Source organism: Tyto alba, unplaced genomic scaffold, assembly GCF_018691265.1.
Source record: "Tyto alba isolate M040663 unplaced genomic scaffold, T.alba_DEE_v4.0 Super-Scaffold_16, whole genome shotgun sequence".
NCBI lineage: Eukaryota > Metazoa > Chordata > Aves > Strigiformes > Tytonidae > Tyto > Tyto alba.
This window is the reverse complement of record NW_024881278.1, coordinates 18,316,851-18,340,791: the sequence shown is the minus strand read 5'-3', so window position 1 is coordinate 18,340,791 and position 23,941 is coordinate 18,316,851. Positions and strand designations below refer to the sequence as shown.

At 36.4% G+C, this 23,941-nt stretch overlaps 1 protein-coding gene across 9 annotated transcripts in view; it reads right to left on the bottom strand.

Annotated features, from left to right (window-relative positions):
- The window catches only part of USH2A (usherin), a 428,153-nt gene that overhangs the window by 74,657 nt on the left and 329,555 nt on the right, over positions 1 to 23,941 (bottom strand). For all 9 annotated transcript variants that reach the window (XM_042789369.1, XM_042789365.1, XM_042789371.1 and 6 more), the window contains 8 exons: positions 21,299 to 21,522; positions 18,711 to 18,921; positions 18,130 to 18,327; positions 17,374 to 17,528; positions 15,374 to 15,572; positions 8,614 to 8,721; positions 7,882 to 8,065; positions 6,993 to 7,150 (listed from right to left, as the gene is read on the bottom strand). In XM_042789369.1, coding sequence (XP_042645303.1) covers positions 6,993 to 7,150; positions 7,882 to 8,065; positions 8,614 to 8,721; positions 15,374 to 15,572; positions 17,374 to 17,528; positions 18,130 to 18,327; positions 18,711 to 18,921; positions 21,299 to 21,522 — 1,437 coding nt within the window. The remainder of the gene's footprint in view (positions 1 to 6,992; positions 7,151 to 7,881; positions 8,066 to 8,613; positions 8,722 to 15,373; positions 15,573 to 17,373; positions 17,529 to 18,129; positions 18,328 to 18,710; positions 18,922 to 21,298; positions 21,523 to 23,941) is intronic.

The window sequence follows — 23,941 nt, the reverse complement described above, 5'->3', positions numbered from 1 at the left end:
CTTCTGGGAAGAGTGACCTTATGACTGGGAACAAGGAAGCTTTGATTTCTTTATTTTGGAGGGACAACAGCTACTAAGCACTGCTGTTTCAATATAGAGTCATATGATCAAAAATGGGAATTGCCACCATTCAGCAAAGTATCCCTTTTTAGCCCAGCAGCAGTAGCAGAGTGTAGGTTCTCAGCCTGCTTTAGTACAGTAAAGTACAACACACTAGCCTGAACCAAGAAACATATTATTTCAACTGATATAAAAGCAAATTGCTCAGTTTTTGTTGAAGAAAAAATCCTCAAATTTTACTATTTTGTTTAAATTCAAACATTTTCCCCATGTATTCCTCTTCCTATGCTGTCAATTACCAATATTCCAGTTCTGTTGAGAAGCTGAAAAAATTAGTTTCTCTATGAGAACAAGTTAAGACATATGCCATCCCCTCAGAATGATTGGCAGAAGTTCCTGGATCTTCTCCTGTTTGCTCCCATATGATTTCTTAAGGGTTTTGTTTGTTTGTTTTGTAATTAGGAAAGGGTCTGTGGGCTTTTTAATTTTTTGTCCACTATGGACTGTTTTATGTAGACAGCAGCAATTTCATAAAACCAAGAGAATAACCAAAGAGTGTTTGTTAATTGTGTTTCCTTCATTCTACAGTCACATAAGGCACAGTCTTAAGAAAACGCAAAGTAGACTAGGTACTTTTCTGAAATGAGTCAAGACGTATCTGATTAGTGGGATCACATTTCTCTTTCAACACACCACCTACTTTATATGGCACAGATATGTCTTTGTGATTGTACCAAGAACCAGATGCCTATGAGCAGTTCTGAGACTTGTCCAGATTTTGAGAATCTTTCCATTCGTAACTTTGGAAAACAACTCCATTCTTCCTCCTAATTGTGGTTTTGGTCCTTTTCTGATAAAGTATCTACATTGATACTATTACCCTGAAGCTACAAAGAGCATTTTTTTCCACTGTTGTGCATCTTTTAGATGGATTTTTTTAGCTAAGTATGTATGTGAATATGCAAGTTAACTAAAAAAAAAAAAAAAAAAAGTCAGTGAGATTTCAGATTTATTTGTGGTACTATGAACAACTGATGTACTTTGGAAGATCAGAAAAACCTTTGAAATACCAAGTTTTTACAATTCTCAGAAGAAAAAGAGGACATAAAATCCCAAAGAAATAAGGTGCTGCTGCCTAACTAGATGCTAGACAAAGGAAATGCCATTACACTAAAAAGCTGAAAAAATAGCCCTGAAGTGGAGGCATGACTTCAGTCTTATTCAACTGTTCAGCTTACAGGAAGAAAAGAGATGCTGATATTAGTCATTGGAAGAGGTGAAGGGAGAAGCAGAGAGAAAGTGCAAAAATCCCACTGTAGAATCTTCCTTTTTTAGTAGAAAAGTTTTAAGGAAAACACCAAGATCTAATCATTAAGAATGAAATAATAAAAATACAACTTTTAAAGTCATGCTGAATGTTACAGAGTAAACCTCTGAGAGGTGATCTTGAAGTAGATGGCTTCTGCAACAAAGAAAACTATTTTTTTGTTTGTGATATATGGAAGATTAAATGCTCTGGAAGAGTGCACTTGAACATTATATATAATTATACCAATAGTTAAAGATATATTATTATATTATTACTGCTAAACTACTTTTTTTTTTTTTTTTTTTTTTTTTAATAATTGGACTGCCTGTAAAGGACACAACAGAAGATCCAAAAGTAAGAGCTTGAAATGGTAGGCAGCACATCAAATAGAAACCTTTTTTTAATCCTAGTTAAGGTCTCCTTCTCCAGTCTTGACAACAGACCAGATATTTCAGCTAGAAAAAAACACTATGTTATGGAAGTGACACATAATTCACTTTTGTGTATCTGATCAGAGCATTTATTCTAGGTAAAATTCACCAAAACCCTTTGAAATTGGAACTATTCAGAATGCTTAATTTCCCAAGGAAGATTAAATACAAACAAGGACAGCTGAACACAGAGATCAATATGTAGCAAAGGACACTTATTTCAGAATAACTGACCTATCCATGTCCAACATTCAGTCCATATCTCAGTGGAAGTGCTAAAAAAACCCAAACAACCAAACCCCAAAATCTTAAAATTCTGCTAAATGTTGCAGTGTATTAGGAATGATACCAATAATAAATATGCTCAGGAGAAAAAATATTCTCAAGAAGTGAACATAAATAAAACCAAGTAAATGTATCTTGAAAAATTTCAATGTCCATTGAAAATCCTTCTACAATTTGAAGAAATTCATCAAATGTTAATATCAAAGAATCGCTTTATAATCTGAAAAATAAAAAATATATACTCATACAACACAGAAACTTGTAAAAACCGCCTTTCTTCCAGAATAGCCTTCAGCATCTGCAGACAGTCTGAAACTGCTACCTTGTGTGCTCTGATGACTGAGGGAAATGAAATGGGCATATTTGTTAAAGTCAGCTGGGAAACCACACGACTTGGTTAGTTCCAGAGTTCATAAATTTATGTCAGAATAAAAGGAACCGTAAAAGCACAAGTGAACCAATTTACCCTAAGTGCAAATGGCAGTTTTGTTATTTGGTGTCAAAGTTACCATGAGCACAATGACAAGCTGCCATAACGCATTTTCATGTTCACTAAAGAACAAGGATTTAGTTGGTTAATATTCCCAGCAATACTCTTTTTCATAATTTACAACAACTAGATGCTGATAGGTTATTTAACATTTATGAAGTTAAGATGTAATCAGAAAAACCCTGATTATCTTTATAAATAAAAAAGTTAAATTATTCCACTTTTTTTCTCTGTGACTTCATTTCACAGCAAGTGCACATTTTGCAATGGGACAAGTCAATCAAACTAAACCTTGTTTTTTTGTTGGCATATTTGGATAACATTTAATGGACAAATCTGTGCAAAACTGCAAATTAGGGTTGACGGCTCTGTGTACTTCAGAACTAGGGTAGGTAAAAATAGAATTTGCAGCACGGGATGCATAGAATTGGGGGAAAAAAGCCACAGTCTGTTTTACAGAATGGTCACCAAAAATCTGTTTTAAGTCAATTGCTGAAAATCTGTTTAATATGATGTGAAACCAAATCACAATTAAAGCAAAATAGTTGAACTGTTTCACTTATAGTAAAGAAATACTAAAATGATGATGTAATAACTTTTACTCAAAAACAAGTAACAGTAAAGTTATATTTTAATATTTAAATTAACAAAATAAAACAATTTATTTGGCTTCCTGTGATTAAGTATTTACAATAAGCTTCAAATACACAGATATGTCATTCTGGTTGTATCAAGTGTTCTCAACAAGACTCTGAAGACAGTAACAGCTGGAGATGCTGACTGCTTTCAAGATGCAGAACTTTGGACCCTGAGCTTGAAAATCTTGTCCTACAGTGATGTGGAGCAAACCATAATTTACATGAGAAAACAAAAATGAGGAAATGTAACACTGGCTTAGAAGAAGTCAGAACAACTTGTTAGGCTACCAATACAGGATAAACCAGGTTAGCTGAGGAAGCCAAAAGACGAAGCTAAGAGACAAATAAATGTAAATCAAATACGAAATTTCATCCCAAGAAGAATAAAGTAGGAATCCAGACATGTTACACAGATGTCATTCTAACTGATAAGCAAACCCAGAGGTGGATGAAGTAGAATGTTACAACATGATGAAAGAAGACATTTTTATCCAGATGATCATTAACATATGAAGCAAGTAACCTAGGAGCAGAGGACAGAATCCTCTTTGGAGCATGTTCAGCTTTCATGGTATCACCACCAGCAACTGAAGATATCTAGAAGAATCAGGCCCACAGTGAGGACGAGTGGGGTTGTCAATGAGTTGAAATGCAGGATGGCTACCTGCCTATCTATCAGTAACGTTTATGGATATGCCTTGGGAGAATTATGTGGTGGGATTTTTTTCCATTCAGCTTTTCTGCTTCCATCCATGGCACTAATAGTTGTTCCATAATAATTGTAACATATCCTTCTGTAGCGTATCAGTGAAATGTACCGTACCTTTGAGGTCTGTGCACTGAGGCAATGCAACACAAGATAATGGGATACCTATTTCAGAAAATAAAGTCCTATTTTCCATAGTGAGTGAGGTGTGTCAAATATTTTTTCTGAATCCATCACTTTAACCACTATTCAGCCACCTTGTTATTGAGCTAAGTCAGGAGTTTTGAAATGCTGCGTATCTATAAAGTCATAAGATTTAGATACATTACGGATGTTGAAGCATTATAATTAAAGCCATCCAAAAGGAAGGTCTGTGTAATATGATGACCATAATTAATCCTGAGGGTGATTATTTGATCCAAATTTATTACAGCAGATAAGAAGATAGAATGCCAAAGCATCCCTGATATCCACATACAGGAAGACACTGTGACCAACTACTTTCTCATCAAAACTTGGTTAATAAAAAGCACTTTTTTTCATGGAGACTGTACCAATTAAAACAACTGTCTCATCCAAGAGTGACTGCCAAGCCTGACAATCTGTATAACAAATGCTGCATGCTGGGTTTATAAGAAAAATCTATATTATCTCAATATAGCCTACTGTGAAGCAAGGATTCATACACAGAAAAAAATAAATTAGAAGAGTTACTCCATGCACAATGACATAAGTAAAGATAAAAAGTTGTAAACTCTTTAGGCTAATCCTACAAAGCTGGGGATGTGTGTGGCCCCAGACATCTGCATGCAGAGGACCTGTTAATGGGATGTATGCCATTCCAGAAGATCAGAACCTCCAAAATAAACCTCCATCTGCATCCACCACAGTCCTCTTCTTGGAAAAAAAAAAAAACATTAGGAGCACAGAGGTCTCAGAATGATCATGAAGCAGGATTATGAAGGTCAAGAGTTAATTTCTTAGCTTCTGCATATATCTATGTTTCTGCACACAGGGTTTCTTCTGGTAGCATTAGTGGCATTTCATAACATTTTTCTGCTGTTAGTACTCCCCATTCCTGTAAGATCAGCTCATGTCCCTGAGGTGCTATAACAAAAGGAACAGCAATGTTTGCTTTTCTGTCTACCCATCAGGGGCACTGTATGAAAAACAATCCCTTATTCATACTTAAAAGCTTAAATAGTTGACCCCACAACAAGAAGACAGAGAGGAAGGGACTAAGTCAACAAATACCCACAAAAGTGAGGTAAATGTTCTAGGTGCATCCCAGTACCTGGGAAGAAGGACATGTGCCTTCTGACTGAGGAGAAGGATTCCTACAGCCATGTGAATATATCAACCCTTCATCCTCTACAGAGCCATAATGTCCAGCCTCCTCCTCACCCCTCTCATCAGGTGGTTTCAAGAATACATGAACCTTTGCACGCACCGTCTTAATTGCAGCATAACCAAATGTACTGAACAGAGCCTGATTTTTCTTGCAGGCTTGTAATGTACTGTAAGTAACAGGAATTTGAACAGCTGGAAAAGAAAAGGTCTAGAACAACAAGGACAAAATTTTCTGGGAAACACCCCACTCATCACAAGCCTACATTATTCCAGTATATTCTTATGTTTTAAATCTTTCTATAATGTTGCTGAATATTTTGTACCTTAAATTATATATATTATTAAAACTATAATACAGCATGAGTCATTTTCCAATAAAACCAACTGTAGATTATATGCCATTCGAATTCACCTGCCTTCTGCTAGGTTCTAAATCCTTTCAGGCAGTAGGGGGAAAAGTTTAATTTAAGATTTTAATCTTTTTCATATATTATAGCATTTCTATAATGGATTTTGTGCTTCTGAAAACTAAGATTGACAGCTCAGGGTATTATAGATTTATTAATCATTGCTTAAATGGGTAGGGTGAATGCTGCTAAGCACTGCCACAATGCTTGCGATCCCAGCCTTGCAGGCAAAATACTTTTTCTAGGTGACTTTATTTTTAATGCCAATTGACTCTACTGTGACTGCTATGCAAGGAAGGTACATCTTAAATATTTAGGAAGAGGAGACATCAAAAAATTCCCTGAGTTCATTGATAAAAGACGTATTGTTATTGCAATATGCAAACATCTGAGGTTTCTAAAAATATTGACCTTATTTTAACTGAAAAAAAAAAAAAAAACAAAACACCCCAAAACAACCTTGCTGGACATGAACTATTCTAGACGGAAAATTGTTCATTTACAATGTTCTCATTGTCCCACAATGACTACAGCATATAATTTTTATAACTTCAGTAAAGTACACCAATCACTTAAGCTATGATCTATATTAATGAAACAGGGCACAGTCTCCCACATAAAAAGATGCTATTATTAATTATTCCTTCTTAGCCTACCTCTGCAGCAGGCCAAGACAACCTGGTGATGTTCAGAAGAGTAACAAGATTTCTGGGCCTTTGCTGACCCACCTTCCTGCAAGGTAACATGTCCACATAACACTGTAGTGCTCTGGCAAATAAAATTTACTCAGTCAGCTCAAAGATAGCACAGGATCCCTGTCTCACACTCTCACAGCTTTTCTGAAAGAAGTTCAACACTGCATACCTGAAGGACAACTGGATATTTTAATTGCCAGGATAGCTATCAAGACATCATCAACCGGAAAGGTTGGCAGGTTTCCCTGTTGATAACTCAGGCTAGTCTGAACAGAAGGGAAAACTTATTTTCAGTGTAATTGTTTTTTGTTTTGTTTTGTTTTGTTTTGTTTTTTTTCCTTAATTCTTGCACTCAATAATAGTTTAGAAGAACAAATTAACATACGGATTTTTGATCAGCTAATCCTCACAATACCCATGTCAAGTATATAGGTCAATATTATTAAAATAATATGTCTCTAGGAAACAGCAGCTTTAGATATTGGTTATTTAAATTGCACAAAGACTAAAACCAAATATGAAGTATAAAAATATCAGAATGATTCAGCTGCCTGCCTGAATATACTAATTTTTCCATCCTTTCATTTTGCTACAAAGTACTACATAGAAATAAATTTTTACCTGGCACGTCCCAAGCTAGAAATATAGAATATGCATCAATTACTGTGACATTATATGGGACATGAATTTTCTCTGGTGTTTCTACTGGTGTTTGTATAACATATTTATCACTAGTGTTGCTGCCGCCCCAAGTGCTGGCTTCCAGCTGGTAAACATATCTGCGTAAACACAAAAAGATCAGAAGACACTATGGTTAGGAGCTTTAGGCCTATCAGTAATAGAACATTTCCATTCCACCAATTTAAAATGAATAGACTACACAAAGAGTATTACAATTACTGTATTAGTTAAGATTTTTTACCTTTAAGTTTTCTTGATGTGAGAAAAGTAACTCTTTACTTAATACTAATAATACTACTAATATTAATAATACTAGTACTACTACTAATAATAATACTCACGGTAGTTTACATAAGAAAAAGAAGCACTAACTCAAAAGTGTCAAAATCAATTTCAGAATGGCCTCTATAAAAATATCAGCACCTGCTATTTTTGAGTGAATATGTTCAATATGCACAGAAACATTATAAACCATGTGCAGTGCTGTCTGCCATATAAAGACTTAAATTTTTCTAAGTACATTCAAGGAGGGAAGACAAGAACTAATGAGTCACCAACAACCACCCAAGGAAACAAAAAAAAGAGCCTCCCCTTCTTTGAATCAGAATGACCTATTCTCAGGAAAGGGAAAAAAAAAGTCCTTTGCCTTTCCAGCATTTGCAAGCCTCCTAAAAATGGTTTACCAATTTTTCAGTAATTAAGTAATATTGTAAGAGATTTTTCTCTTGTTTAAACAGTAAATTATATTTTGTACATTTCACAAACACACGTACAAATATTTTGAACACCTTTCATATATTACCAGAGCTCTTTAACATGCCTAACTTACCTACTGTTAGGCTGCAGGTTAACATCTGTGAAATTCAGGTCTGTGCTGCCACCCAGGAAAATCTGTTCTCCATCACGAAATAATCGATACTGGGTAATGAGTCCATTGGGTTTCTCTGGTTCACTCCAGTAGATTTCCACTTCTGTTGAGCTGACTATGATATGATGAGGTTTTGGCCATACCCCTATTAACATCACAATGACACTGTTTTAATTTTATGACAGAAACATAAAGGTTTTTTTTTTCCTTTTCCTACAGTTTGTGCTGTTGCTTTCAGCAATGTAATGAAAGCAGAAAATATAAAGCATTGCCAGAGAGAACGACAGAATTTAACACACTTTCTGTGTTTATCCTATATCAAATGCAACCAACTAGACAAGGTACAGATTAATGGAGGACAAGGCCAAAGGCTGCAGCCTTTATGTGCCCAGTTCTCTCTGCATATTTATTTGTGCTTTAAAAATACACATCTGCTAATTTTAACCTTGCTAACTTAAAGACGAACTTGGGGAAACTGTCACAAAAACAAAGTAGAAATGCAGTGTGAGGCAGTTAGCATAAAGCACGTGTTAAGATACAAATACTCCAAGAGAGATATGTTCTCTTGTGAAAATTTACATGTGATAGCTTGATGGATGATAGTGGAGTTTTTGGGCCTTGTTAAACCATCAGAAAATACAAGACCATATGACCATCTCTTTGCAGTTCTATAAAAATGTCTTTTTCCCTTACCATGAGGAGCAGCTTGTAAAGTTTGACCTGAAAGTGGTTTGCTAGAAGCACACCCAGCAGATGTGCATGCAGTAAGCATGAAGCTGTAATTAGTGTATGGCTGCAGACCTAGAAAGAGCAAACAGAGGTTAGGCTGAGATGGTGATATCAGGCATTCCAAGAATTGTATCACTACATAGAAAGTTACTGGACTTAAAGTTAACTTTTAGTGGTTTTGGCAAACATAAAATAGGAACCATTCTTATTTTTCATCTGAATAATGCTGAAATGGTGAGTTCTTGCTAATTTAGATAGATATATATTCTCTACTACTTTAAAATACCTGACAAAATAATTCATATTGAATGTGTGTCTATGCTGCAGTGGATCTGTAGATGGCCCTCATACAGACATATCTGAATTAGCTTCAAATCAATTAACTTGGATAGCACTTGCAGAGTAGTAACAACAGTCCAGATCTCAGCCCAGATTACCATCTGAAAATTTACTGAGTCTCTAGGGTGTTTTGTTATTTGGTGATTGCTGTTATTATTTCACTGGGTTTTTTAACCTATGTTTCTGTCTGTACAAAATGGTTAAAAATTAACTGGAAAGCACCTTAACATTCTTGGCACAGACATAATCTCCATCACTGGTAATGGCCATAGAAGTTCAAAGGTTTCCAGCAGAGAAGCACCTGAAAGTGTAATTGCTTAGAGTTTTGGACTTGAAAAGCTGAAGAGCCTGTAATGTTTTGAAAATTTATTACAAATATATTTTCAACAATAAGAAAAGATATTCAAATACTCTCCTTCTTGAACATGAAATCTTCAGCTTTATTGCAAACAGGTGCAAAGACTTGTTCCTCCCCCTTCCCAACTTCTATTTGTTCAATTTTTTCCCTTATTTTTTCTTATTTGTTACAAGATTTTACTGTAAACGCTATAAAGCAGTTAGAAGCAGGACTGACAACCAAGACCTCCCCATTCAAGATACTAATTTTCATTCTTTGTAATTTTTTAAAACCAATTTTTTTCAGCTCAAACCTTCTATTGTGGACATCCTTGAATGAGATGAAAAGAGATTATACTGTTTTGACCTTTCCTTTTAAATTTTCAAACATCCTTGTGCTGTATGTCAGTGACTTCAGAATTGACAGTAGCTTAAGAATTTGACTTTAGGACTTCTCATAAAATTGTACCAAAAATTTGGCTAAGATACTAAGCTTTTAACATAGCCATTTCTGCACACCTGTTACGGGCTTTTTACAGTTAAATCGCTAAAGATGCAGACCTCTGAAAGCCTATCTGGAACACCTCAGAACTCAGCTTTAACTGATCAGACAGCCTCTCAGAGTACGCTCCAGCCCAGGTTACAGGTTCTTTGCTAAACCACTTTTTTTGGATATTTCTCAAAGTTGATCTTAAAAATGAAATTACCAGGCATAAACACTGAAAACCTCTCTCACACATGTTTTCAAGGATCTTCTTGCTAATACCTCATAATACATCAAAAAAAGTTCCTGTTCCTGAATGCAAAGGGAACAAACAGTACAACAAGAAGCAAATTATACACAAAAAATCTGAGAAAATATTAAGATTGCAAAACTGAACGTTCATAAACTAGGAAATCGCAGTGTTAGGACACTGTACGATACAAATTGACTCCCTTTTTACACAGGCTCTGTAGGACAGGGCTATCTAAAATTCCCTCCAACATGTGGCCTTTGTCCTGCCTAATTCTATGTGATTCAGGAGTTTTTTGATAGTGTCCACCCCTAGAGCATACAGTTGCTTTACTAACCAACCAGCTGAACATTGCAAATGGCTTAATTCAGTACCAGAAGAATAACAAAAAAAAAAAAAACCAAAACCACACCAAGCCCCAAACTAAAACAAACAAACAGAAAGATTTATCTCTTAGAAACAGAATGCTGACTCAGAGATACTGAGTGAAACAAAAACCTCCCTGGACTTGCCAGGAGGTCATTTGTGATGCCTGGGACCTGGCTGTTAGAGTACCTGGTGTTATGGAAAACTTTATACATCTGAGCACAGCTGCTGCCTTCAGCTGCAGCTCTGAGAGATCATGAAATTCAGGCAGGGTGTCTGGAAAATGAAGACGACATGATTATGAAAAGCTGTGAAAGCTCGAGATGTGCCTTCCTCAGTACTGCAGCCTGAACAGATATTAACGCCCTGGACAACAGAAGCCAACTGCCTTGACTCAGAGATGGTGTCTCTGTGCTGCCCCACGTTTGGGCAGGGCTCATGGCTGGGCAGGGCCGTGCCGTGTCACCGGTGGAGGCCAGTGCAGCTGTGGGCAGGCAGCGAGGGCAGCAGGCTGGGCTGGAGTGGTGTCCTGGGCCCGTGGGCAGGGCTGGGGCAAGGCCACAGAGGAGGCTGGCAGCAGCTCCGCAGAGAGCGGACGTGGCAGCACGCTGCAGCAGCAGCAAGGCCACCCCGTGTGCCGCCGCTTGGCCATCTTCCCAGGACATTGACCCTTCTCCTTTCTTCCTTTTGGTGGCCAATGCAACCGGTCCCTCAGCAATTTCTATCCCTTTGGATTGGCACCATCCCTGCTGCATCCCTTGCTGTACTCACATTCACACAAACTTTGGGCTTGCGCCTCCCTGACTTCAGCCAAGCAGAAAAGAAAATTAGTTCTGGGCGGATGCAGAATTTGGCCCATCTATGCTGAGATTCCCAGAAGGAATAAACCTACCAAACATAGCTAAGCTGAGGCGGCAGTCCTACATACAGGAGCCTTTTGTTTTTTCCATTTTATTCCTCCCTGGAAGAAGCACATCTTGTGGACTGAATGAGGCAATAACCCTACATACAAATGACTCCACTACTATGTAATGCAGACTGCTTGTGTGGAAGATCCTGAATTAGGATTATGCAGGTCAATTCATACATATTATACAGGTCAATTTTTAAGTGTATGGCTTTGTGACCTTAATGACATAATTTTGATGTAGCTCATGAGCCTAATTGTAATTACTTCAAGAACAATGCAATTCTGTGACAAGAAAAATAGTCTGGGCAAGATCTTTGTTTATAAACAAATCCTTGCTTATAGCCAGTATGAAGATATTTTAATTAAGATATATTACAAACAAATAGAGAGAAAAAATAAACAACAATTATGTAGAAAGGTAAAATACTGAATGGAAGACATGTAGGCTGCTTACAAATTGAACAAGACATGAAGGAGGGAAAATAAAGAGATGACTCAGAGGGACAGCCCTGGCTGTAACCTAATCATGAACTGGAAGAGAAGAAAAATCATCTGAACACTGTGTATAAAAGTAAGAAGGGAGAAAATAACAGTTGCAGACTAGAGAGAGGCAAAGGCATGGAGGAAAGCCAAGTATTTAACATTTCAGGATAGAAAAGATTACTGTGGCAACAAATTACTTGAATTCCCCTAAAGGGAGTCATGTTCACTTTTAAAGGAAACATGCATAATAAAGCAATACTCATTTACAACTACACTTTAAAGAGAAAAATGAGCATTAAAAAAAGAGCACATGGTTTCACTAAATTTATTGGTGAAATTCTGACACCTGAAACCTCTAGTCATACATGGAGCAGTCACAGCAGATTTTTATCTAGATTATTAAAGCTTTGCAGTAAACGTCTTGTTTTATGCATGCTTTGGAAAGCTCTGTGCAAATCTATGTATGTGATTAATAATAAAAATAACAAGTAAGATAATCTTGAAACATAAACAGCATTTTGCTTTTCCAATTTCTCTACTTGATTGTTCACTAGAGGATACTTTTCCTCTCCTTTTCTTTTTTGGTCTATTATTGTGAGTTTTGATTTTTTTTTTTTTTTTTTTTTTTTTTTTTTTTTGGTAGCAGAAATCTATTTTGTTATTGCCGCATCGTCATTTCCCAAAAGATTGTGGAACAGTGTTCTTTTAAGAATGCATTGTTCTATTAGCCAAATCAATTCCTTCTGATACTGTTTGTCTCCATTTGTGGGTATGGCTCCAGCAAGGTCAGTAATTAGCTCCCAGGATAACTCTCCTGGGCCCTGCCATGGGAATTTTACTCAGAAGGATGTCAGATTGCTGACCACAGCCTCACACAACACTTCCACCCCCAAGAGCTTCCTTTAGATAAATATTACTAATCATTCAGTGCTGCATGGCAATAGAGTTGACCAGTAACAACATTTCTGTATCTCTTCAATTTTCACCATCCTGAACTGGAGAATATGTTCAGATCAAAGAATTTCAAACGATTCAGCCATAAAGTATTTCTTAATATTGTTTCTTTCACTAAAATAAATGTCAATGATCTTGCTTGCCTTGTACCTGAGGGTGACTGTTATTACAAACTCTCAATAAAGCTTCTTACTTGGGATATAATCTTTCATGTAGTAAAAAGGGGGAGTTGAGAAGAGTCTTTGCCATAAACCCACCTGCTGCTGCTGAAGAGGGCACTCTTGGCTTTCTTTTACAATTCCCCTAATTATTTTCTTCAGTCTTACCCTCTGCCTGGCCCCCACAGAAAAGCATTAGCAGGCCCATTTGTAAAGTAGTAGTAACACAAAGTGAAACAATGCCATAACTGTTATCCAAATTGTTCTGTACAGGGTAGTGGAAGTGTTCAGTAATAAATGATATAAAAAGGTCTTTTATTGACAAGCTGCCATGTGCTGTTTGCATTAGAGAATATGAGAAGATGATGGCTGCTGCCCCTAGGTCCCAGTGGCATTCAACTCAGTGAGATAGCAGAAAATGCTTCAGTTTGCTTAAAGCATTGATAACACCTCTAAATAATTAACTGAGGACTTCCTGTCTTCAATTACTTAATGCTTTTTTTAACATCTTGAGAGGATTATAAGCAATTTATGGATTTCACATGATGAGCACATTCACCACTATTCCCACAAAGCATTTGTGGGATCATGTTTCCAAAGCTTTGATGTAATTAAAAATAAGCAGGAAGACAATGGTGCAGTGGCAAGGTGCTAGCCTTCTCATCTGTTATTTGCAAGACCCTAGATTCAAAGTCTCAAGAAATACTAATGCTACAGCTTCATTAATGTTCAACTGTTGCTCAGGGAAAAGCGGACAGTTGGGAGCAGGGGGGAAAAAGGAAGATGGGAAAATCAAAACATACATCCACATGGAATAAGACAACCGTTCAAACATTTGAGATTATGTATGGAATAAATTCGACTGTTTTATCTTATTCTTTTAATTTAGACAGCAATAATTATCCACATTGCTAAATCATTGCCATGAATTCCACATTATTACCCAAGGAAGCCCCTGCAGAAAACAGCACAAGATTTTATTATGATTGTCAGGAGGAACAATCGCTTATTTCACTCCTGGCTTAACATTGCAGCATTGGACAGTGGCTGAATGGAACAGGCACACAAAAGGGAAAAAGATCCTTGTTTCTCAGGAAGTAATTTAATTTCCTCTCCCTTCCAACTGGTAAGAACAACAGTATTGTTTGCATTAAAATATCAGTTACTCTGGAGGTATAACTGCCTTTTGGGAAGGAAGAGGAAGCACAAGAACTATTTTTCAATGGGTTTGATAAATCATTCCTTGTTGGTAGGTGTTCTTTACAGTATAAACTTACAACAGCAATTCTAAAACACATACCACCAACTGGCCTACTCTGGTTAATATCTCATGTCCAGAAGCACTGAATGTGGAGACAGGCGTAATATACAGTTGATGAATTTCACACTTGAGCATGATATTGTCAAAGAGGAACAGTAATCCTTTACTCCTCTGTGAGTGACTGCAGCAAGGATTCACTCTTAAAGCTCTAAGGGGTCCACTCTGAGTCAGGACTCATGCTTTGTGAGGTGGTTGAGAGTGCCATAGGTGCTGTAGAGGTTTAATGTGCTCTCAGTCAACTTCTACTCTTTGGGTGGCTATCATGTGCTGTGTATAACATATGAATCTCTAAGTTTTCTACGCAGGTGAGTAAAAAAAAAAGGAAAAAAATAATGTCTTTATGAATTCCTAAAAATCACAGATACAAGAATTTGATGAGCAACCCAAGGTCAAAGACTGAAAAAAAGATATCCCAGATTGCTTATGTTCCCATTTTGTGTTGAACAGAAACAATTCTAAGAATAATATTGCTTCAGTGTAACATTCAAATATAACTAAAAATTAAATATGTGAAAGTATTACATTTGAGGTCTGAGTCAAACCTTCCCCCAGAATCCCTTGACTAAAGCTTCTTTCAGATACACACACCAGTAAAATTTCACCAAATATTTAGAAAATGGCTACAAGCAATATATAAGATTATAAACAGAATCCAGGATCTTTCCCTTTCTGTTTTCCTTTCCTTTTTATTATCTCAGGCATAAAGTACTGGATCCTTCTTGCTCTTACACTGCTGCACACTCACAGCAGCACTAGTGACTTCAACTGCATTACTGCACATTAACAATGGTAAAAGAGAGAGTTGAATCTGTGTGAAGTGATGGCAAGACTACACATAATATCCGAGACCGTGAACACACCACAAAGCATGCATCTTGAACTGAGTTGGCTTTATTTTAAAATTCTGAAATGAAATCTATTAAAATTTTAACAAACAGCAGCCAGAAATGAAAGAGATTGAAAAAAATAAACTTAAGATAGGTAAAGTCATGATAAAGTATTCTAAACTGTGCACAGTACTGGGGACTTAAAAGTTACTGTCAAGTAGCTTTTTTAATATGTTAATACTGCCTTGTCTTTTAAGGACAGGACATTAGCCTGCCAAAGAGCTCTGCCTCCTTACCTGATACTGTGTGCTGCATTCTGCTTGCAGCATCAGTGTATATAAGTCCCTTCCCTACTTGACTGATCTGGTACTCTTTGATGATACCATTTGGCTTCTTGGGTGCAATCCAGCTTAAACGTAATGCTGTTGAGTTCAAAGCACTGACGTCTGGTGGCTGAATGCTCTCTGGAACTCCTTGGACAGTGACTGCAACTACCTGAAGACATGAATTAAACAGCAATTTAATGTAATAGTACACTAGATACCATGATCAATGAGAATGTCACTTTTGTTTTAAAATGTTGTTTGGGCTGGCATATCATTACCAAGGGCCTGGAGAACTAGTTACTTTTTTCCTCCTTTTTCGCAATGAAATCTGACCTTGAATACATTACATAAGTCTATGTCTACAATTTATCACAACAGGTTCACCATGTTTTAGCTGCAGTGTATAGCACAGGGTGAAACAACAAAAACTGTATTGCTTGAAAACTCTTGATAACTCTCTTCCATATGGTTTGTCAGTGTCTCTGCATTTTAACTGCCTGATTTCATATATTTTAAGCACCAGTAAACATGGGGCTAAGCCTCCATATATCCCATGCAATCTGAACTCTATTGTAGCTATTTGCAACTCCATATTTTTGTGAGGAAACCAAAGATTTTGAAAGAATATCTTTGCACTTGTTAAGCTCTTTCTACAAAAAAAGAAGAAAACAGAAAAAGCTCATTTTCTATTGACACATCTCTACCATCTCCTACAGAGGCATTTCCAAATTACACTGGTTTAATAAGTGAGTCAGACCTTCTTCTCTTTGAGAATCACTTTTCTTTTTCTGTTATTACCACCATAAAGTATTTATATTATGCTGTAAATATAAAATGTGCCCTCTATAATGCATTGTCTTAGTGCGTTTGGTGGAATCAGTCCCTACTTGCAGACTTCAGTGTTTGAAACTGTAAACTCCTTAATTACAGACAAGTGAAATAAGCTGGACTTATTGGCTCAGGCCAACGGTTGCAGCAGCTGTGCCTACATAGCTTCCAGACCACAGCTCTGTGTGCAGGTATAGGACTATGTTCCTATTTGTATCCCTCTGTATCAGTGTTCCTTTTCTTATACTTTTGGCTAAGATATGCACCAGTAAGAAAAACATTTAAACATCTGGAGAAGAAAAAAAAAAATCAACTTTTTAATCCCATAGATATTATAATTACAAAGCACAGTCATTATTGCCCACCTCTGCCCCACAGATGTTACACATGCAGTCCTGGAAATTAATTTGCATAGAGGCAAGGATATTATTGTGAAAAAAGAGGTCACTTAAGAAATAGTTTTTCCAAAAGATGAATAAGGTGAGTATTTTGCAGAACAGAAACTAGAGCTGGTTAAATAGTAATGCTGGTGAAAGGCATCTGTGGTTCAAAGTGATACAAAAGGAAACGAAGCAGTGACAAAAGGAAGAGATTCTGTTTGCTTAAAACCGAAGCAGAGGCAGGTTGTGCACAAAGGGAGTGTAAAGCCTGAAGCAGGTGCAGACATGGAAAGCCAGCAAAGGGTAAGACAGTGGAAGGAGGCTCAAATAAGAAGGTGGTTGAACAAACTGGTAGACTAGAGCCAAAGCAGATAAACAAAGAAAAACCAAGGAAGAAAAGGCTATAGACCACCTAGTGAGAAGCAAAGATTTAATTTCAAGCCTTACAGAAAGTGCATTTTAAGATTCCTTACTCTATTCTATCATGTACAGCTTCGTCTTTAACAAGCATCAACTCCTACAGTGCAATTTCAGCTTTGCCAAGACAGAGATACTGCTTTCTTCTTCCACCTGCTTGTAACAACCTTAGGTCCCAAATAATCACCTGTTAGTAGTTGAATCCAAATAAGATTATTGATGTTTTTCACATACTCATTCAATAATCAGCATGTCTTCAAATTACACCTTTCCAAAAGCATTTTTATGTTACCACATTGGCTGATAAAATTCTAGCACCAGTTCCATAAAGACCAATTTACTAACCTTGCTGCTGTCTGCGCAACCAGCAACAGTGCAGGCTCGCAGCAGGTATGAATATTCTTGGTATGGCTGGACACCACTTGTGTCTGTGAAGCTCATTTCTGTTCCTCTAAAACGCTCAATTCCATTTCGGAGAATGATATAGTGAATAATAAGACCTATTGCGGGAAGAAAGTTTTCCCTTTTGTTAGCTGAGAAATCCTATGTGATGGTATACTGTAATAACCCACTTTGCACACAGAAAATAATAAATGAAATCTCTTGGCAATCAATGTAACAGACAATCATCCTGTTTAAATGGCTAATGTCAATTACCAGGCACCCCCTGCCCCCAACCTCTACATCAACATCTTAGTATTTCTCAATTTTTATTGAGAGCTAGCCCAAGTTTTCTCACTCTTGGAAAATCATAGGCAAGATTTCCTGAAAGAAACATGAGTATCACCCACTTTCCCCTATCGAATCCCCAAATATTTTGCAACTTGATTGTGATTTTCTGATCCTATTTGCTACTTATTATTATAACTGTTCTAAAGAGGCCTCTGGGCACTTCTTAGAGACATACTAAATTGTCTCCTGTGAAGTTAGACTCTACTCTTATTTGCAATGAAAATGATGTTAACCTAGTGCAAATTCTTCTTGCAGAGTTTAGGAATACCTACATTTCACTGCCAGTGACTAATGAAGAAACATTTTGTGATTTTGGAACACTAACTGTTGAATGATAGAACATACTCCTTTTTAAACATAAATCAATACCATTTGGTTGAAGTGGTTCCTCCCAGTTCAGATGTATCATGTCTTCACGATTATCTACTTTGGTCCATTTTGGTGGACTCACACCCTGTGGCACATCTTGCTTAGTGACAGCTCTGCTAACTTCACTGAAGCCTCTTCCATAGCTATTCCAAGCAGCCACTCTGTACTCATATGTGATAAAAGGTTCGAGGTCCTGGTCTAGAAAAAGAAAGTTATATATGGATCATCTCAGTCTTATCAAAATAGAAAATAACATTTGTTTATTTTTTTCTATGTCTATGGGACTACTTCTGTGTTTAATGATAGATAGATACAGAAGCTATTCCTTTAGTCAGGGCCATTTTCTGATATAGCAATACTTCTTTCAACTTCTGTGAAAGCAGGTTTAGACCTTATGCATTCATGGAACTCCTTGCTACTCATTTCCCTGAAGATACTGTCCTGATTCACAGATTAATTCTTAAAGAATGCTACTTCACTACGGTTGCTTCACATTTAATTAGAATACTTGACAGCATTCAGGACTCCTTTTAATTCAGAGTGAATTAAATACACTAGCAAATCATGCCACTTTTCCTTACCTGTAAATGAATACTGGTTTGGACTTCCTGTGTAGACAGTTTCCTCTTCAGCTGGACACATACCTTCCTCTAACTCCTTTTCTGTAGCACTCTGTGAACCTTCTATCCACGCACAAATATTCTCCCTAGGATCAAAATCACACTTTCCACAGTGTGCTGTTGCCTCCATAGATAAAGGGCAAAGGATATTAGCCTTGCATTCTTCTTTTACCTAAGGAATACACATATAATTTTAATATATTTACCAGATCTTCCTTTCTTTACAAATGCTTCCATTAGTATTTTACTGTCTTTATGCAACATACAAATCAAGCAACCACACTGAATATGCCGATATTTCTCACATATGGGAGACCTTTTCAGCCTTTGGCCTGTCTACTCCCCTTTAATCATTAATGTTTTTATAATCCTTTCTAAAATAAACATTTTTTGTAGGGTCTTTCACATGAAAACATGACAAATGTTAACCACTGGAAGCCCAAATGGCTATGTTTATTGACAGTAGAAGAGTCTGTAATCAACTGAGAACAGGATTTTATCTGAGAATTTGAACATTTTGCTCCTGCAAAGGCCAATATCCTGTGGCAAATCAGTAGCAAATTCCCAGCCCCTCACACAGCTTGCCAAGTACACAAGAGGGCTCTGTGCAATTCCTTGGCAGCTGTCAAGGCTGAGAACTCTATCCATGGGCGATATAAATTGTGTCCTCTACCACATCACTCCTAAACAGCAGTTTTGCTGCAATAAGAGGACCTCTGCAAACATTGATGCAGATATAAGATTTAACTCATAAAGAACAATTCACAGAAATAGATATATATACTGAACATTCACAAGTTTCCATTAAAATTCATGATATATTATTTTTGCCAAACTGTAAGCTAGAAAGCAATACTTCTCATAAAATATACGTTGTTGCAGGAAGAAATATACTGCAATATTTACTACAAATATTTCTGTCCATTAGGCTACAAATTTTAGAAGGAAAATCAGTCAGATTCTATGTAATGATTCCTTATTCAGCTAATTTAATTTCCCAAACCTGGCATTTTCACAAAAATTATATTGTGATAGATATCAATGTAAGATGTAGAATATAGATGGATTGGATTCACATATAAAGTAGCTCCAGAATATGTCTCAGAATATCAGTCCTTTTAATGTTAGTAAATCTATACATATCAGAAAGCCAGCACTGCTATCTCTTTTCTACTGCGGGTAAGTGAAATACAAAGCGCTTCCTTTGTTTATACATTACACCTAAGGCATGGATCTAGCATGTTATCTACCAGAATTCATTAACCTATTCTCAGCCATTTTTTGCCTTGCATGAACTAATACAATACAATACATTGAGGAACTGTAGCTGACTCATCACAACACTTGGATTTTCTCTAGGAGAAAATTATTCAGTCTGAAATGAAATGACATGAAAACCTTGACATGAAAAGGAGAAGATGGAAGAAATATTTCTGTATTAACTTAGCAGATGAATGAAAAGGATACAGCAACACCTGTATGTGGCAGGATGAGGTCTCTTTTTCTTTTTACTTTAGTGATAAATTCCACAATATCTACCTCATTTTCATATTGTAGAATTCACAATATCCAACCCTCTTTCTTTCTTTCTCTCTCACCCACTTTCTCCCTCACAATATAAATAAATAGAAATAGAAATACATTAATGTATTTATATTTATATAAAAGAGTAGACTCATATATAAACAGGGTTTCCATCCTTCTTACACAAAAACTGTAATAACAGTTGACAATATTTTTACAGCTTACTTATAGCACCAAGATGCTAATTCTTGAAGATTTCTATTGAATTCAACTAGAGTTGCAAGACTTTGCAGCTTTGAAAGTTTGGACAAATTGTCTCATGCTGATAACTACGGTCACTGGCTCAGTTGATCTTAGAAAAAGATGGAATTAGCCTTTATGGCACTGAAGTTTACTCTTATATTAAAACAATGAAAAATAAACTGTATAATTCATCAGGTGTGAAAGGCAGCAAAAATATAATACCCTCATTGCTGCTAGAAGTCATACAGGGACCTATCCCAGTACTGCTGAAACTTACACCAAAACTGCCACTGTTTTTCTATAGGATCAGGATTAAGTCCATCAAGAAAATACCAATTTCTTTATTTATCATTTTTTTTAGGAGTTTGGGGAATCTATGTCATACTGCCTGCCCAAATTGAAATGTAATAGCATTTTTATACTTCAGAACTGGCCACTTCAATTCCAATTTCCGCTTAAGGAACATCATCAGGAACTGTGGTCACAGAACGGAAACTGGCTATACATGCCAGTCTTGTTAGTATGCCAGGTTTTAGCCACTGTACTAATCTGAAGTGCTGGGCAACACTTCACAGAGTCAGCTAATCATTATTAATTCCTTTAGAATTCATTGCAATAACATCAATCATGGTGAACTCATTCGGTATTAATATGGATGTAATGTGAAAATGAATAATGCACACAAGAGTTTTTATATTCCTATTTTAGAAAAATAGTTATGAACAGTGTATTTCTCTTTCCATCGTCAAATCAGAGCTACCAAGAGATTTTCTATCAATTACCTTCATCATCATTCCAGCTGAAATCTTGTCAGAGCAAACATATTTCAAAGGATTATATCCAACTCCATTACAGCATTCTTCGCTCTTTGGAATAAGTTCAGTCTCACAGCATTTTACTGGCACTTGGTCATTCTTTCTAACATGTGCTAGGGACTCACCACTGGAACCTGAGCAGCATATGGTATCTGACTTATTCACATATTCATGCCCACAACAGAACATCCCTGAAATGAATAAACAACAACAACAAAATTATATATATCTGAATATAAAATGTAAGTAAATAAATAAATAGATAAGAAAGGAGAAAGCTCAGAATGCAATACAGCTTGGTGCAAAACCATCAGCAGCTGGAATTACGCAGATTTAGCTAAAGTGAGATTAATTTTGAATGTGAGGAGACTGAAGTGAATGTCCTGACTTCCAGGCCTACCAAAACCTATCAAAAAATAGAGGAATAAACAGGGATCCCCTACAAGCGACTTACACCATTTCTGAGTTTTTGTAAGAACCTCTGCTATGAAATACCATATCAAGGTACTGTTCACAGCAGGCCAAAGACAGACTCTTGATGAAAATTTCCTGTAGAATGTATCAATTGAGAAAGCTTCTCCATGTACTTTTCAGTCAGGTCTCATTCATCCCTCCTCACATGGGCAGTCTTCCAATAGTGCATCTTGTCATTCCAGAATGTTTCACATTATATTTTATGTTTTAAAGTGGGGGTTCATGCTAGTTATGTAGAACTGAATGGGTGACTTGCCAAATACCCACAGTGAAGCTTCAGTCATCTGATACAGAGAATTATTCTTTAAGAAGTTAATATCTAAATATGACTTGCATTTCTATAGTGGAATTGGTAAGCTACCAGAATTAATTCCAATGTCTTTCTTCTGTTTTAAATAATTTTAATTTAAAAATAAAAGCTCATCATAACCAGTACAATTTCCCACATATTCACATGAATTATTCTGCAACTGTGAAATACCCGTATTGAACCCCACACCACTTAAAGAAAGTGGTAGGTTCTAACTCTGAACCCAATGCTACAAACACCTCTATAACTGGCAGGGAAATAAATGTTATTACTTATTCAACCAGAAAGCTATCACACAAAAAAGCAGATCTGTGAGATACTGTTACATCTACAAAGTAGTTTGTATTTGACATAATTTCTGTAGCATGTAGGCATTTAAAATACATGCAAAAGTGGACACTTTTCTCACTGCCATTTATTGCAGCAAATCTCTCTTAGGAAGTCATACATAATGAAAATTACTCTTTAAGGGTATGATTCTGCTAAAGCATTCAGAGCATTTCATTCCAATCACCGAATGACTAAAAATGGTGAACATTACTTGCATACTTTACCTTTTTCAGAGCTGGTTCCATTCACAGCAATCAAACTGTGATCACCAGCTCTCCAAGAGGTAAATATTTCCTCCTGTTCACACCCTTTTTACAAATTGTCCTAGGATTCTACCAATTTTAAGTAGAAAATTAATGCAGAAAATGACTCAATTCAATGCTAATAAGCAACTCAGACAGCCCCAAGGGACTTTTGACAGGCAAACTAAAATTTTGATAATGAACTGTTTTTCTATTGAAAAAAGCAAGGCTGTATTCTTTCACTGCGAACCTCATCTTTGTTTAAGTGAATTAAATTTTTCAGCCAAGATTTCACTCACATAACAAGAAGTGACTCCCTTTCTAGTTTCTTTGGTAAACCATTACTTCTTTAATTATTATCAACCTTGTTCCAGTGTGATAAATTGCTAATTACTTAATACCCTAATCAGCGTTCATTCTTTGCACAGATAAACTGTGACAGCACCATTAATTTAAATAGTAATTTCACTTAATGGCCAGAACGGCACACCAGATTTTTATGCAGCATTTTCTGAAGACTGCATCCATCACTGCAATATTCTGACATAAAGATGTCTGACGTGCACTAACTCACTTAGGGAGAGCAGATGTTGCAGAGCAGAGTTTGGTAGTAATTCCCATAGTGCATCACTTCAGCATGAATGAGCTGCAAACGCAGGGGTAGACAATCTTCTGAAACTGCATTGCATAGCCTCTGACCTTTTCTTAATTTATCACATGTAGCACTTGACTCCTGAACCTTGACACCTCAAATATACAATTTTAAATATGCTCCAAGAAAAACAAAATAGGACCATGTAATATTGATGGATTGATTTGCCTTCTGAAAATCACTTTATTCAATTGCTTAAGGACTCACAAATTCCTATAAGCCCTTGCTGAATTCAGCAAAATACCAAAGAAACAAACTATTTGTTTGTAAATCAGCTGGAATGTGTGTGTCACACTTTATATATTTATGTTCCATAGGCACATAATGCATTACAGCGAAAAGAAAATCCCTGGCCTGGAAAAGACACTTCCTGCTAACAGTGATTTTTTTCAACAATTATTTCATGTTCATCCCCAGCAACTGAAAAAATTTACAAACATAGCTGAGTGATGAATTACTAATTTAGTAAATCTGCAAAACCAATGCTTTCAAAAGAGAAAAATGAGTATTAAAAGGCTTAGCTTTTGGAGCCAGAATAGAGGATCAACAAAATACAGAGCCAATGTACATTGCAAACTACTCCAAAAATCCTTGGCTTACAT